At 38.5% G+C, this 17969-nt stretch overlaps 1 protein-coding gene across 1 annotated transcript in view; it reads left to right on the top strand.

Moving 5' to 3' along the window:
• Nucleotides 1-3057: 3057 nt before the first annotated feature.
• Nucleotides 3058-17969, top strand: part of LOC121511249 (acetyl-coenzyme A synthetase 2-like, mitochondrial) — a 34127-nt gene continuing 19215 nt past the window's right edge. Inside the window, exons 1-5 of the mRNA XM_041789851.1 lie at nt 3058-3433; nt 9351-9447; nt 9950-10149; nt 12998-13173; nt 13345-13497. Coding sequence (XP_041645785.1) covers nt 3124-3433; nt 9351-9447; nt 9950-10149; nt 12998-13173; nt 13345-13497 — 936 coding nt within the window. The 5' untranslated portion in view covers nt 3058-3123. The remainder of the gene's footprint in view (nt 3434-9350; nt 9448-9949; nt 10150-12997; nt 13174-13344; nt 13498-17969) is intronic.

Raw genomic sequence — 17969 nt, 5'->3', positions numbered from 1 at the left:
AGTGAATGTCATACATTTTAAAAACATATTCAAACAGCCCACTCTTCACTTATCATTTATTTATTTAATGATGATGTTTGAATACAACTCCAGACATAAAACTACCACTGTGTGAAGTCTTAACCAATCAGGTCAGGCAATTTTACTCTCCCCAGACGTGTGTGTAGGTTCCAGTCAGTATGTTTGTGTCAAAGACTAAAACTAAGGATATTTTGTCTTCATTTTTATTTTATTTTAGTTAGTTTTGTAAGCACACTTTACAGTTTAAGTTAGTTTTCTTTTTTTTCTGGTAAAGCTTAGTTTTTATTTAGTTTCATTTAATTAAATGGATTTTTGAATTTTAGTTTTAGTTATTTAGTTAGTTTAGTTAACTATAATAATCTTGCTCCATTCCTGATCAAAACCACCAAATATTTGAATATTTTAGGGATTTTAACCCTTTAAATGTCAATTTGATCACAAGAAGTCACTGTTCTTTGTGAGAAAAAGTTATATTCTAAAAATGAAATGTCAGCGAGCTGGGTTTTTGTTTCATGCATAGTTCTGGATCCGTCAAAGATTATCAACAAACTGTGATATTTTATTCCACTGTTGCACCAGACAGGTCGAAAATACTCAAAATATTTGTTATAACTGATTAGGTCAAAGTTTTTAGGTAGTGGAAATATTTTTTAAGTTGATTTTACTCAAGTTAAACTAAGTGATTTACATGTTTCTCATCCACTGTAATTGTCATTTTCGTTCACATATTAACCCTTTAAAACCTAAGGGATTGCCGGCACTCCCATTTGCATATCTATTTTTAACCGTGGGTAGAATTGTAACCAAATGAGATAGAGCAATAATTCTTTTTGCATATAAAACCAGAGCAGTAACGCTAACATATCACACATTCAGTGTGTTCCAGAGTACTGTTTCCTTCTAGAAAGATCCTTCCTTGTTTTGCTGAAATAGTATAAAGCGCACACATTAAAACAATATAATATAATGTAATCTCAGCTATAATTGTGTTGTTTTCTTGCAGGTCACGAGTTGCACTTATTATTGTTTCAACATGGTCTTCTGCAAACGTGTATGCTCGAAAGTACCTGGCACACTTAGAGATTTGATCTGACTACTGTAAGTAGTTTATTTTTTTTAAAGATGCTTTTTTCCAATTAGGCATAATTTTATTTTATTTTCATTTTTGCCAGAGTTTATAAAGATGAGTGTTTCAAAAATGGAGTTATGAACACATTGGAAATTATTTTTCTGTGGGTTGAAATGATCTTGTGCAACTTTTTTACAATCACAATTCTGAGGGATACAGCTATGACATCTCTATATTTAGGAAAATATGTAAAAACCCTTTTCATTTTTCTAGTGTTTTTTTTTCTTTTGCACTTTTGAGCAATAGAGCAATTACTACGGAGTTATTAGATACATCTCATTAAAGTTTGGGTTGTAAGGGTTGTATTGGTGTATAGCCAATTCAGATACTCAAAAAAGATGTGCACTGGCAGACTTGTTCTCTGGTGGGTCATAAAGGGTTAATCTTGAACAATCACGCCACCTAAAGCAAGATCATTTGACCCAGAAAATGCTTCTTTGCTGTGATAGCATCATCATCCATGCTGAGATTTTCCCCACAGGAGAGACTTCTCTATTTCAGTGGGAAACTTCACCCATGGTGCAAAAGTGTCTCATGCCCAAAGGCATTCTGGGAAAACTGCAGATTAAGGTATGATTGTCAAATAATTTGAGTACAATGATGAAAAATGCTTACAGTACTCTTTACTAAATAATAAAAATTTGTTGTAATATGCTGTTTGGGATTTTAAGTTAACACAACTCTTTTTACCAACTGTAACTGTTCAGTCTAAAAGTGAAGTTTTTTGAAAATCATGCATCAAAATCAATTTTGTTCCTAGTTTTGGACACATCAAAAAATATAATTTAAAAAGTTATTCCAGCCCCCAATCACTGTATTTCAGTCAGGAGCACTCTCATCATACATTTGACCACTTTATTGCAAAATGGATCTCTAGTTTTACTTGGCGGAGAAGGCTCCGTACAAAAGATGCTTCCTGGTTTAGTAGAGACGCATGCTTTGACTTTTCAGAGACTGCATAGCAACAAACCCCCCAATGGATGGATACATATATGACAATGCACACTGAGTACAGTAACATAGTTCAAAAGCAATTAATCAATTCTAGCATGAATTTCAATATGAGGGTGCAACAAGCTTTATGCTATGGGGGGGGGGGTGGGGTGGAGGAGGCTAGGCTTTGCCAGCAGCAGTGTGGTGCATCAGCATGAATGCAGCAGAGATGAGTAGAAATACGTCATGTTTAGATACACCGCTGTGTTGACAGAAAGAGCCGTGATTGGCTGTGGGTGATGGGAGGCACTAATTAGGACTAGCTGGCTGTCAGCTGATCATGGTTGGGTGTGTGATTAGCGTGCCCTGCACGAAGTAATGCTAACCTTTTATGAAATAGAAAAAAAAAACATATTCAGTATATGATTTTGATCTAAAACTGCAACACCAGTATTTAAACTGGCATTTAAGGGGTTAAAATCCTGAAAATAATTGTATGGTTGGTAGTTTTAAACCGGACTGAAGGTGATTGAAAGGTTTAAGCCAAAACAGTAGAGGAGTGTGAGAATTTTCATCTGTAAATCTTTATAGCAGTTTTTATCAGTGGACGTTTTTGTCTATAGATGGCTTAAAATTTTCAATCAGACACTTCACAAAAAAACAAACAAACAAACAAACAAACAAACAAACAAAAAACCAAAGTGCCAAAATCAGTTTTGTTGTTAATCTCTGACATATCCAGGGCTGTTTTTAAAAAAGTCCCACAGCCACCTGACGTGTGTGTTAGAGAAAATAACTTTATTTTTAAGGTGGCTTGTGATTTTTCCCCTTAATTAAAAAAAACATGTGTTTATTTGACCCTCAGGGCCTCCGTACAAAGGCTTTTGACTAGTCACCTTGAAGTCTCGTGACTCGTTTCCTCCCCAGGTTAGTTTTATGTTCTCAGCTCACCTGAGGGAGAGAGAGAGAGAGAGAGGGAGTGTGTGTGTGTGTGTAACAGTGTGTCAGTCCGACCCTCGTGCACGCGCAGCAGGATCATCATGGCCGCTCCCTGCAGAGGGACCAGACTCCTGAGGACCCTGCGGGGTCTCTACGGGACCCTCAGACCGTGTCGGACCCGGTTCCTGTCCTCCTTCCCCCCGACGGCCTCTCCGGGCTCCTGGAACTCGGAGCTGTTCCGGCTCTCCCACCGGGACCTGTACCGGCTCTCGGTGACTGATCCGGATCGTTTCTGGGGCTCCGCCGCCGCCGATCGGCTCCGCTGGGTGGAACCGTTCTCACGGGTCCGGGACTGCGAGCTGAGCCGAGGAAAGATCAGCTGGTTCACCGGAGGGAAGATTAACGTTTCCGGTAAGAGAGAACTGTGGTTAATCGATAGTCGATCATCTAATCAGTGATCAATGAGCCAAACTAATCAATCAGCTCCATGGTTTGACAGTTAACGGTCCTCAGTGACCAATCAGAAGTCCTGATCAGTAATCAGTCAGTCAATAATCATTAATTATGAACCACCTGTTAGAGGAGAATCAGATGAAAACTTCATCAAAGAGAAAGCAACTTTTCAGCTCGATGACGTCATTAATGGATTTATTGATTGGATTTATTCTGTCTTTGTATCAGATCAGCATTTTTATATGAAACCAAAAGAAACAAAAATCAAATAAAGAGAGGAAATCTGCTGGTCTGAAGATTAAATTAGGCTTTAAAATCACTTTATTACAGCAGAAGTTTCTGCATAACAATAAAAGAAAACTCCTTTTTAAAATTAAAAGTCACCATATATATGTATGTATGTATACATATATACATATACATATATATATATATATATATATATATATATATATATATATATACACACACATATATATGTATATATGTATGTATATATATATATGTATGTATGTATAAAGAATTACATTAATTAGAATAAAATCATTAATTTATATGTAATAACATAGAATTAGTTATTTAATGATTACAATTGTACTATTTTAGATTATGTAAGACTAAAATGATTGGTAATTATGACTATAAGTTTATATTTGGGAAGTAGGCTGTTGTTGAGATTTAAATGTATAAGGAAGCTGGTTAGCTACAGACAATGAGTTATAAATTAATGTCTCCTTTTGAGAAATGTAAACCAGTTCATATTTGACATTTTTGTATAGAAAGACAGATCCACAGAAAAATTCTTAATTACACCGAAAAATCTGATCATAACCTGTTAGTGTTATTCATAGGTATCATGTTATGAGTGTTGAGTAAACATCCATCATCCTGTTGTTTCCCCTCAGAGTTTTTTCTTTCTCTACTGGACCGTCATTAAACTATCATGGAAACAAATATAAAAACAAAAGATATAGGACTGGTTTAGAACGAGAAAAAAAAATCATTCAACAAAAACAAATCCAATGCCAGACTAGGGCTGGGTAATTAATTGGATTTTAGATCAAATTACAACATGTGCTACTGCGATGTTTTTAAAGGTGCAATATTTCTTCAGCCTGAAGTGTCTTTCATAATACCAGTTTAGTACTTTTTTTTTTTTTTTTGCAGGTGAGATGTTCTGCTTGAAACATCATGCAAACATCAAACTGTCAATATTTTCTAGAACAATCCGCAAAAAATCCTAGTCTCCACATTTTTAGATGTTTGTCTTAAAAAGTGAGAAATAATTAAAATCATCATTCTCATCAATAAAACAATTCATACTGAATTTGCAGTGAGTCAAAATAATTGCAATTAGATTATTTTACCATGTGGTTCAGCTCTAGCCCATATGAGGACAAACAGAAGAAAGAAAGTAAAACGTAGAGAAAAAAACCCTTAAAGTAAGGAAGTAAGAGGGCAGGTCTAGACCAGTGTTTCCTTATAATCCACCTTATAAAGTACCAAGCCACTGTGGCCCAGTCCCGAACTGTCCTGATCTCTAGATCATTAATCAGGTTAACTGTGCAAAAATAAATAAAGTTTTTGACCCCTTTAACACTTTTACAAACACGTTTCTACACCATCACAGAGTTTCAAACAAAAGCCAATATGGCAGATGTTTGACATCTTTATGTTAAACTTATCCAGTCTGCCTTCTGTGCCGTCCTCAGCTTATTGTTTAGGCTTGTGGTTGGTGCTAGCCTGGCTAACGTTAATGCTGGACTCACTTTCAAACCAATGCTTTAACAAGCCTAAAAAAGGTCACCTCACCTCTGTCACAAAGGCTCTCTGCATATTTGCCCCCTGGTCTGGAACAATGTAAACATTTTTTATTAGCCAGGCATCCATGGCTGTGACTGTAGCTCTACCCCTGTCCAGTGCCTGGAATCTCTACTGCTATCAAGTAGATGGAAGCTCTACCGCAATCCAGTGGCTGGAAGCTCTAACCCTATCCGGTAAACAGAAGCTCTACCACTGTCCAGTGTCTTGAAAGACAACTGCCATCCAGTGGCTGGAAGCTCTACTGCCATCCAGTAGATAAAAGCTTTGCCACAATCATGTGAATGGGAGCTCTACTGCCATCCAGTTGTTGGAAACTCTTCCAGTGTCCAGTAGATGGAAGGTCTACCGTCATCCTTGCATCGTTGCTGGAAGCTGTACTGATGTCCAGTGGCTTGAGATGTTACCACCATCAAGTGACTGGAAGATCATCCACCATCCAGTGGCTGGAAACTCTACCATCCTCCAGTAGGTTGCAACTCTACTGCTGTCAGCTAGCTGGGAGATCTAGCACTGTCCAGTGGCTGGCAGCTATACCACCATCCAGTGGCTGGAAACTCTACCACTGTCCGGTGACTGGAAGCTCTAACATTCTCCAGTAGATGGAAGCTTTGTCGCAATCATGTGGCGGGGCACTCTACCACAATCCAGTAGCTGGAACCTCTGCTGCCATCCAGTAGATAGAGGCTCTACCGCCATCCTGCTGCTGGAAGCTCTACCATCCTTCAGTGGCTTGCAGCTCGGACAGCACCGTCTAGTAGGTGGTAGAGTCTTGTTCTGTGTTTTATTGTGATGATAAGGGCTGTGTGATAGGGTGGTGCTCCCCCATGTGGCCTAAATTTAGTACTGCAGGCATAAATGTCATTCAGCACTGTAGGGAAGAAATTCATTTGGTGGGTGACCAGGAAAAATCCCACCTGTGGGTCATGATGCAGAGTTTGGGAATGAGCGATCCTGACTGTTCTCTTAGTTCTAATATTGATAAAGAATCAACAGGTTCTGGTCTGGTTTTTGGAGGTCTTTCTTGTCATGGATCAGCTGATCCAGCTGTCAGTGGGTAAGGGTTGGGGTTAGACCCTGGACTTGTCACAGAAGTGACATGTTGAGACAAACAAAGAGGAGAGAACAGAGGGACCCTGTCAGGCCGGGATTGAAACCAGAATCCTTCTTACTATGAGGACACTAACATCTTCAGCTTGGTTTCTCTCATCAATTTTCATAAAAGTTTATGTTTATTGGTTTCATAAATCCAGAGAATATTCTGCAGAGATTCTGTATTCCTTCTAAAGCACCCCTGCTGTGACTGTTTTGTGTCTTCATCCTCCACTCTTGTTTTTCTGTCTCTGATAATAATCCAATTATAATCCAATAACCACGGCTGGATTACTCCTATTGTATCTGATTTTCTCTTGATACATAAATTATTTTATAAACCTGCTGCGTGAGTCACCAAACAGGATCTTTGGCCTTAAATCCATTTTCGGATTAATTTTCAATCGTCATCATAAATGAAGACAGTTTTCATCTTCATGTGTCTGTTTTAACACCACTGATACCATGGTGATGATGATGATGAGGGTTTGAGCTTCTTTTCAACACGACATGAAATGTTTCAACAACCACCAGAGCGAGGGGATCGTTTCTGCTCAATAAGGGCCAAAACAGGGGGTTTAATAGAAAATTATTTTTTCTCTATAGCCTCCATGTGTTCTCTAGAACAACAGCAAACAGGCGTCAGAAGTCACTTTACATCACGTGGTAAAAATCTCCCCATGGGACACCCTAGCACCCTTTAAATCCCTCTGGTCCTTCATCTTTGTCCTTAACAATGTAAGCTACAGAATAAACTAGAAAAGCACTCAGAGAGTGTAGACCTCCGCCATCAGCTCTACCTCCAAACAGTGAAGAATCCTTTAAAAACATTCCTGGATTCAGACGGTGATCCAGATGACTCCCAAAATCTAATTCATCCATTACTCCCTCCCCGGTGGGGTGGAGACACAGTGAAGTAAAGCATTGGTTTTGCACCAGACTGTGGCGTGGACTGTCACGGCGGAAGCACCCATGGTCTCACCGGACGACTGAAAGTCATGGCAGATGGTGAATATTCCTCTATTCCTCCCAGCATTGTGAGTATTGTTGCTACAATTCGCTGTCTTTCTCTGTGTTACACTCCGATTCGTCTCCTCAAGAGGATGTGTGTCATACAAAGTCTATACACTCCAAAACTTTAAATAAGTTACTCATGTCCACCATGTCCTGGTGTAAAGTGGTAACAGCACAGACCTATCTCCCAATAGTACAGAATCCTTTAAAAAATTCCTGGATCCAGACGGTGATCTGGATCAGTCCCAAAATCTAATCAGTTCTTCCTTATGCCATTTCTGACATTTCCTGAAAATTTCCTGAAAATCCGTCCATGACTTTTTGAGTTATGTTGCTAACAAACTAACAAACTAACTAACAAACTAACAAATGGACCCGATCACATAACCTCTTTGGCGGAGGTAATAACAGGAAGAAAGTGACAGAATCATCATCCTTTATCCAGATCCTCTAACCACACATTATGCCGACGCAACAAAGATGCCAGGGTGGACAACAGCAGAAACCGAGAAATCTGGTAGATCGGGTGTTACCAGAGAACTAGGACAGTAAAAATAATCTATGAAACATCAGAATATTGAGACATTAATACATTAGAACAGTATAAGAAATGAATAAAAACTGCAGAAACAACAAAATATTGAAAGCAAAGATAATTCAAACCAATAAGCTCTGAAATTAAAATCTGGAAATGTCTCAGTGGTATTAATGCGACAAAGTCCAGTTGTTCTGTGTGTTGTGACTAAAAGCAGATCTTCTGAATTGTGTGAAGTTTGGTAACATGTAGAGTGAACCATTAATGTGTAAGAATGCATCCAATGCACCACATATTACTGATTTCCTCTGCCACCTTATGCTTCCTGCTGATGCCTGCTGCTTCCTACAGCTTCCTGGTGCTTTTAAAGCTTTGTGAAGCTTTGCATGACTTCCCACTTGTTCCTGCCACTTCCCACTAATTCCTGAAGTATCCGACAAGTTCCTGCTTTTTTCTACTGCTTCCCACTAGTTGATTTATTTCCCACTGCTTCCTGCTTTCCACTGGTTCCTGATGTTTCCGACTGGTTCCTACCCTTTCCCGCTGCTTCCTACTGTTTCCTACCAGATCAGACTGATTCCTCATACGTCTTTCTGCTTTCCACTGCTTCCTAATGCTTCCTGCTGCTGCCTGCCACTTCCTAGGGCTGCCTGATGCTTTGTAAGTTCCTGCTGCTTCCCGCTGATAACTTCTGCTTCCCACTGGCTCCTGCATTTGTGTTTCCCACAATCTCCTGTTGCTTCCATCTGGTGTCTTTCATGGAGTTTTTGCTTGTTTCCAAAGTCCCCTGCATTTTCAACTAATTCAAGCCCTTTCCACTGGTTCCCACTTTTTTCTGCTCTTTCCTACCAGTTCCTGCGTCTTCCCACGAGTTCATTTTGTTTCCACTAGCTTCCTAGATTTCCCACCATTTCAGGATGTTTTCCTCTAGCTTGGGAGATTTCCTACTAGTTTCTGACATTTTCCGCTAGCTTCATGGCCCTTCACAGTGGTTCCTGCTGCTCCCCACTGGTCCCTGCTGTTTCCTTCTAGTTCCTGCTGATTCCTACTAGTTCCTACTGTTTCCCACTAGTTCCTGCTCTTTCCTACCAGTTCCCACTGTTTCCTCCAGGTTCCTGTTGTTTTCCACTACTTCCTGTTGTTTTCCACTGGTTTCTGATGCTTCTTAATGGTTCCTGTTTTCCACTGGTTCCTGGTGCTTTCTACTGGTTCCTGCTGTTTTCCACTGGTTTCTGATGCTTCCTATACTCATCACCTGATTCTTCTATCTGCGTGGCGTTCAGGCAGCTTAGACACTCAAGCAGCGTCTGAGCTGATTTTCGCTGATTTTCACAGATTTTTTGTGAACCAATGATGCCCTACTGTTGCCAAAGCAGAATGTACTTGAGCTGTGTGTATCCATCTGTGTTACAGTGAACTGTCTAGATGTCCAGGTAGAGAAACATCCAGACCGAGTGGCCCTGATCTGGGAGCGAGATGAGCCTGGCACTGAGGTGAAGGTCACCTACAGGTATGAATGAGTGCACACATCTGCTCTAGATCACTGATAAGGATCTAATCAGTGATCAATTCCTTGAATCCACCCTAGATGTACAGGATTTACCATCATGCTTATCAGTATATGTGCACTGTCTCACTGCATCCTATGATACTGATCTTTGTCTTATCAAAATATGGTTCTCTCTTATAGTTAGCTTTATCTCTCCATCATCTTTTTATCTAATCACAGCGTTTATCTGTCAGATATCAATCCTGCAAACATTCAGTGGAATTCTTTGATTATTTTGGTGAATTAGTGGGACTGTGGAAGGGGCAAATCTTTACCAACATCAGCAATCATCGGGAAACATCTGACTTCTTCTAAAAAATCACAAGGAAATTAGGAATAAGGGCTGGAGCTAAGTTTAGCTATCACTGGTGTGGAGGCGTAAACACCCAGCAGATCAGAATCAGAGGATATCGAGCTGAAAAATATCTCTATCACCATCAATGTGGTGCTGTCTGTCCAACAGAGAGCTGCTGGAGACGACCTGCCGCCTCGCCAACACCTTGAAGAGCCATGGGATCCAGAAGGGCGACAGGGTTGCCATTTACATGCCGGTGTCGCCACTGGCAGTGGCGGCCATGTTGGCATGCGCCCGTATCGGGGCGGTGCACACCGTGGTGTTTGCTGGCTTCAGCTCGGAGGCTCTGGCCGGGCGGATACAAGACGGTGAGTCACGCCTTGTCCAAACGGGGGTTTTTGCAGCTTAACCCAAGTCAGTGCAGTCCTGCTTGGTTTTAGGCTTCTAAAAATGCTAACAAGTCCCCAAGGCTCAGTTTATTTTATAGACAACTGATTTTTATTTTGAAATGAAAAATCCATCTATCTCCATCTGCTTATCCAGGCTGGGTTGCGAGGTAACAGGCTGAGCAATTTCCCCCAGACGCCCCTTTCCCTAGCTTTCCAACTCCTGCTGGTGGATGCCGAGGTGTTCCCAGACCAGACAGGAAAAATAAGAAATCCATCTTTTCTTTTTAATTTCATATCGAACTGCCTAAAAAAGGGCAGAGGACTGTTTTTTTAACAGTTATTGGAAAAAAGCTAATTTCTTGATTTTTGAAATTAGAAATCCAAAATCAAGAAATATGCTGTTTTCCAATAACTGTTCAGAAAAAAGAAAAAGAAAGAAAAGAAAAAAGAAAAAAAAACCTGTCTCTGGCCCTTTTTAGGCAGTTTGATATAAAAAAATTAATAATAATTAAAAAATGAAAAAGATAAACTGATTCCAGTTTCTTATTTTTTATTTATATTTTTTTATGCTTGGATCTAAAAATGGAAGATCAGACAATGGAACACTGGTGATGTAACATTCTTCTCCCTGCCCATTTGTGTGGCTTAGTGCAAGTGTTGTGAAAAAAGAATGTTACATTAAGTATTCTATTCTTTGATATTCTGGTTTTTTTTTTTAAATCTCACACATGAATTATATGATAAAAAATGTATTTCACTTATTTCTCTGTTGGAAGAAAACCAAATATAATATAATATAATATACTGTAATCTAATCAAATATAATGTAATATAATATAATATAATATAATATATAATATAATGTAACATATCATAACATAACATAACATAACATATATAATATAATATACTGTAATCTAATCTAATCTAATATAATGTAACATATCATAACATAATATAATATACTGTAATCTAATCAAATATAATGTAATATAATATAATATAATATATAATATAACGTAACATAACATAACATGACATAACATAAATAATATAATATACTGTAATCTAATCTAATCTAATCGAATATAATGTAACATAATATAACATAATATAATATAATATAATATAATATAATATAATATAATATAATATAATATAATGTAACATATCATAACATAACATAACATATATAATATAATATACTGTAATCTAATCAAATATAATATAATATAAAATATAATATAATGTAATATAATATAACATAATATAATATACTGTAATCTAATCAAATATAATATAATATAATATAATATAATATAATATAATATATAAAATATTATATAATACAATATAATATAATATAATGTAACATATCATAACATAACATAACATAACATAATATAATATACTGTAATATAATATAACATAGCATAACATAAAACAACAGACCAATATAATAAAATATATACTGAAATATAATAAAATTTAATATAATGTAATATAATGTAACATAACATTACATTAAAATAACATAACATATTATAATAAAATATACTGTAATAAAATATAACATAACATAAAACAACAGACCAATATAATATAGTATACTGTAATATAACATAATATGATACAATATAATTTAATATGATATAATATAATATACTGTTTTATAATATATAATAAAATATACTGTAATATAATATAAAATAATATAACAACATAAAATAGTATAATATAATATAATATACTGTTATATAATATATAACATAATACAATTTGATATAATACAATTTAATATAATATAATTTAATGTAATATAACATAATATAATTGTGCAGTTGAACTGAAGCTTCACAGAGCATGTCTTGTGGCATTATCTCTACAGAACCAGCAGTATCATTGTACACCACTCAGATGTCTAATTATTAAAAAACAAAGAATTCTAAGCTGCAGAATACTGTCCAGGATAGTTTCCATCACTTTGAGCTAAGCTGGTGTTAAAGAGGGATTTGGTCCTCAGTGCTGCTTTCTTTGCTGCAGCTCTGGCATTCAGAAACCCTTTTATAGCCAAAGCAGAGGCTGGTTAGTGTTGGACAGCTTCAGTATGGTAGAAACTGTTCAGTAGTACTTCATCTCCAGCGTGCTTCAGGTCCTTGATCTGGTATACAGTAGTACCTTATTAAAGAATAAGAATTTTAACTATAACAGCACATTTCTCTAACTACTGGAGCCCTCAGACAGAGTCTGTTTTAACTCTAACCTCTCCTTTCTGAGCTGCAGCTCTCTGGTAGCTCTATCATAGAGGTCAGGCTCCTTCCCCATGCTCCTCTGTGTTTAGGAAACAGACTCTGACTCCAAACCCAAACATGGTATTTCCAGTCAGCTGAGCCGAAGGAGAAGTGGAGCGTGAAAGGCAGAGCAGCCGAGCTCATATCCAGGAACATGTGGGAGAGGAAGGAACATCAGCCTTCAGACCAAACGGGGTCATTTAAGATAACATTATTAACCCTTAGTCAAGCCTCTGCCTCCTTGGTTACTGTTATCAGGACAGACTAAACCTTGAGCTGAAACAGTTAAAATGTGCTCTGGAGTTTTGTAAAAACAGTGATCCATAGCAGCAGCCTGTTTGCTGTGAGAGGAGGCTCTCTGATTGGTGGTTTAGTGAACCAATCAGAGTCAGCACAGGGTCAGTAGGTTTCCATAGATGCTCAAATATCTATACATGTTATTGAAATGGAATAATCAGATAAAGGGCTGACTCATGCCACCTAGAGGTCAAAGGTCATTGTGACTGTCACTAATCAGGTGTGTGTTGTGTTGACAGCTCAGTGTAAAGCGGTTATCACCTGTAATGAAGGAGTGCGCGGCGGCCGACGGGTTCCCCTGAAGACCACAGTGGACGCGGCGGTAAAGAGCTGCCCAACTGTCCAACAAGTGTTCGTCTCTCAGAGGACGGAAACGCTGGTGTCCATGGGAGAGCTGGATGTCCCTCTGGAGGAGGTGAATCAATGTCTGATACTTATTTAAGCTTCAGCTTTAATCAGCTTATTAGCCAATCAGCAGCCAGAATCTCTCACTACCTGAAACACATCAGAAAGGATGGAACGAAAGGATCAGTAGTCACAGACTATTGTGATCAGTAGTAGTAAACAGTGAGGTTTTATTTTGTAGGCGATGTCCCGCCAGGCTGCCGTTTGTCCTGCAGAGCCTCTGGACAGTGAAGATCTGCTGTTCCTGCTCTACACATCAGGCAGCACGGGGAAACCTAAAGGCATCGTCCACACACAGGCAGGATACCTGCTGTACACCTCACTCACTCACCAGGTACTCATTCATCATGTTTGCCTCAGAGAGACAACTAAACTTCAACTACGGTGGCCCTGAAAGTCAACTCTACTGATATTTTGAACCAAATATATTTCGTAAAATGTGAAATTTTTTCACTTTGCCTCTCCGTTCATTAGACGATTGGAAGCTTGTTATAACTGATCCAAATATCCATGGATTGACATTTGTGACTGATTCTAGCAGATCACTGAAACAGCCAATGACATCAAACGGACCGGGAAGCTCCCCCAGCTGAATGTTGCATACCTTTACAGCTCACAGACATGCTAGTAAACATAAATATAGCCTGAACCAAGAGGAATACTGATCAAGAAGAACAGCTGGTGGAGTTACTGTTACAACAGTGACTTTAAAATGAAATTCCCAAATGAATTCATCCTAAGGGCCAAACAGTGTCCAGAATCACTCAAAGAGCAAGATGCATGAATAAAAGTCTTAGATGGCTTTCACAGCTACATCATCTTGTCTGGACTTCCTGAGTCTTCAGTGTACCCCCCCAGACCAGGGCCTCCCAAACTTTTGCTGCCCCTGAACCCCAAAATAACAGCGTCAGAGATTGGGGACCCCCACCTTCCCTTTAGGGGAATAAAGCCCATGATGTTGCACAAAGTTGCATTTTAGATAGTTTGTATAACTTTTACTTACATTTTAGCACAAATATTATTTTTCATTTTAAGTTAGAATAATTTTAAATATATATATATATATATATATTTTTTTTTTTTTACAATAATGTATCAATATTATTCAAATTAAATTTCTCATGTTTTTTTTTTTAAAGCATTCCTCGACCTCCCTGGGGGTCCTGACCCATTTTTGGAACCACTGCCCTAGACCATGGTCCAGATTAAACAGCTGGACCTTTGATCCATACATCCAATTTATATACCACGTATCCCGTTGGGGGTCGTGAGGGGCTCATGACATCAGGAGCTCACATATTTGGCCCACCCAAATTAAACCCAGCCAGGAAAGAGGTGAAAAACTTTCTAATGGTCTAAATCCAGAATTCAGTCCCATGTAGATCTCAGCGTTTTCACATGTCTGCACCGACTTTATTCCAACATATCTAGTGTGTTAAGACAAAAACTTTGGATTTCTCTTTACAGACTCTTTAAACAGAGATTAATATCCGACAAACTTTTGTCTTCTACAGGAGCATACGCCCCTATTTCACTCCCCCATAGCTCGTGGTTAGTCTGACATGGATATTTCTGATGTCATGGTTAATAATGGGAATGGGAATTTTGCTTCCAGAACAAGCCTGTTGCGCTCTATAAGGACTTATTAAATGTATGAACATGCATGTCTTCTTCAACATTTATCTTATAGTGTTAATATCATTGATAATAATCTTTAATTGTAGTGTATGTAGTTTGGCGTTTATTGCCACAATCAAAACCTGACAGGTGAACTTTGTGAAGTTGGTAAATGTTTTCATCGTAAGAGCAGTCTCCACCAATCAGAGATGTTGCTGTAACACTCAAGGATTGTGGGTAGTGCTTAAAGCATTTTTTTATAGACAGTAAAGAAACTTTTTTTGAAGTTTTACCTGTATATATTGTTTTGGGGTTTCTTGAAGTATTTCTGCAATTAGTGAAATTTTTTTGGCAAAGTGTGTAATTTATGCATTTGACCTTCAGAGCCACCGTATTAATGTTGATTTTGAAATCTTGGAGTAAACTGTAAATTTTATATTCTGCAGGATTCTAAAAGTCTAGAGGTGATTGTATGTCCAAAGGTCTTATCCATTGTCCTAACACTCCATTTAAGGCTTAAATGCACAAAATTCCCCCAAAGAGGCAGAAGAAGAAGAAAATTCTATGATTTGTTCATTTATAGTTGTGTAAATGTCTGGTGGTGATTCTGGATCTCAGCTTCATGATTGTCCTGGTTTAATACCAGAGCAGTCTTCTCCCTCATCGAGGGCGTGTTGGTGTTTTAATGAGGAAGTGAAGACAAAGGAAAGCAGTTACAAACAAACTGAACAGAAACGCTGCTGTTCATCCTCAGAGCGGCCTGAAGCAGGAAGAGGACGCTGCCCTGCAGCCAAATCTGCTCCAAAAGCTTGAAATTAGCTTTTTTCTCTGACTGACAAGCAGAAGCATCTGCTTCTCTGCATGTGTTTGCAGGGATTGTCGTGATGTTTATGATGATAATTGAATAAAAACATAAACCACAATAACCCCCCCTTCTCCATCACTGCCAAATATTTATCAGTGCTAATTTCTAAAGCAGCTTATTGGCTCAGGGTTCGGGGGGGTTGGCTCCTTGCTTGTTTGGATGAAACGACAAAACAAAAGCTGCTTTATCTGAAAAAGACAAGGGCCGCTGGGTGGGCGCCAGGCCGAGAAACGCTGCCACACGGTGAGGGAGGGAGGGTGAGAAGCGGCGTTGCTAAGCACTTCACATCGACTTGTCAGATATTCAGTTCTGATCAAAACAACGCCACATTCCAGTTAAAGAGACCAAACCATCTACTCATTCCTGTTTTCACCCTGAGAATCCACAGGAAGTCTGGAGACAAATATGGAGTCATTATTGTTGCAAAATTTAGGGAACATTTTAAAGATGTGAGATCATGACTTCTTGATTTTGTTCACAGGTTTTTCTTCAAACTTTCCATGTAAACCCGTCTTTGTGCTCTAAACTGCCTCCTTGCTCCAGATTTTTTCTGTTTGTGCTCTAAATGTCTGCTTGATCTCAGATCTTAAGTTGATGATCAGTTTTTCTTTTCAGTCTGTTCTCCTCTCATTCAGGTTGATTCTGCTTGTTTGTCAAACTGACTGATTTTTCTCTGTGGCAGACGAAACTTCCTCTGAGCTCTTCTGCTCTTGAATTTTTTTGATGAACCAACCAATAGGAAACAGGTAGAGGATGGACCAATCATGTTAGCTCTGCCTGTTGTTGCTGTGCTGTTCTCCAGGAGACTTTTACTTTGATCTCACTAAGAGAGTCATAACATTCTGTCTCACACACATGGTACAAGTCTGAGAGCCAAAAAATCATCATCAAACATTAACAGTTATTATCAAAAGTCTGTCAAAGATAGCAAAAAATTTAATCCAGCATAAATAGCTGAATAATTTCTCTACTTTTAAAAGCCAGAATGAAGTCTGTAGGAGGATCTCTGAGTTTTATGGCTTAAAAGTGGACTGAGATGAGTGTGTATGTGGTAGAATGTTGGGACTCTCTTATAGGTAGCTCCACTCAGCGGTCCGGTTCAGTTCTATACAGCATGGCACGCATTTTTTCAGTGTTTCCATATGTCAACAGTTGGAAAGGGCCCCAAAAACATCAACCTGTACCATCCCACTTCTTTGGCACCCTATGGTTTCCTTTTGGTTGGTTCTTAAAAAAACAAACAAAACAAGGAGCAGAAATAAATTAAGAGCTCAGAGAAAGTTTCGTACGTGACAGAGAAAAATAGAATGTGTCAGTTGGATAAGCAAACAGAAAACACAAAAAACATTTCCTGGCCATGCTTAAAGAGATATTCCGGGATTTTTGAAGTTGGGTCATATTAGCGGGTCCAGGAAATTTTTTAGGTTTAACACTTTATTTTATATGTTCAGGTGTATTTTATGCACTTATTTGCTATATAAATGAATTGATTTTCCCTCCCACGTGAGTTTTAATTCTAGTGTTGTCATTCACAGTCAAATACTGCCTCTGCAGACATCACAAAATTTCCCCCCTTTACTTTTAATTAGGGCTGTTAACATTAACATTAACACGTTAACACTTGTGATTAATCTTGAAACCTTGACGCATAAAAAAAAAAACGCAATTTAATTATTTGACTAAGTTTGACCACAACTTGCTCCCGTAGCCCTCCAGTGCTGATGTTTACGTGCCTGGGGGTAAATAAGAGAGAGGGTCAGACACAACTAGCAGTGATGAGTGAGGAGACAGACCCAGGTCTGCTTAAAGGCTGAAGCACCATGAGTCTTAAGTACCACCTTCGGGCAAAGCACATCTTTGCTAATGTTAGCAAAGACGCTAACAACAACACGGGATCAAGCCATGGTCATACCACTCTCTCCGGCTGCTTCAGGACGATTTTCTTCTTCAGCTGCTGAAAAGTGCTCCAAAACTTTGAGCAAGTCCTGTTTGTTCACAATATGAATCCAGTGTAGAAGTCCATGGTGGAATCAGGAAAAACTTTAGGAGCTGATGATGGAAAATATGATGCGTTCAGGTAACCTCAGTAAATTAGACGACTATATTCTTTATTTTTAACCTGACACGCCTGATGGATGTTTCACACATCCATCTGGGAAAGCTTCTATAGGAAACATTTGGGAAAAGGCAGAGGCTTGGAAACAATTCGTAGTGTGATTGGATGAACGTTCGTTCACATCTCTACGGGCCAATCAAAGCAACAAATCACGTAACGTAGCCGCTATTGAGCTGCGTGTGCGCAGCTACCCAAGAATAATGCGAAA

Source organism: Cheilinus undulatus, linkage group 6 (assembly GCF_018320785.1).
Source record: "Cheilinus undulatus linkage group 6, ASM1832078v1, whole genome shotgun sequence".
Lineage (NCBI taxonomy): Eukaryota > Metazoa > Chordata > Actinopteri > Labriformes > Labridae > Cheilinus > Cheilinus undulatus.
The sequence above is the reverse complement of the archived record's forward strand: the minus strand, read 5'-3'. Positions and strand labels throughout refer to the sequence as shown.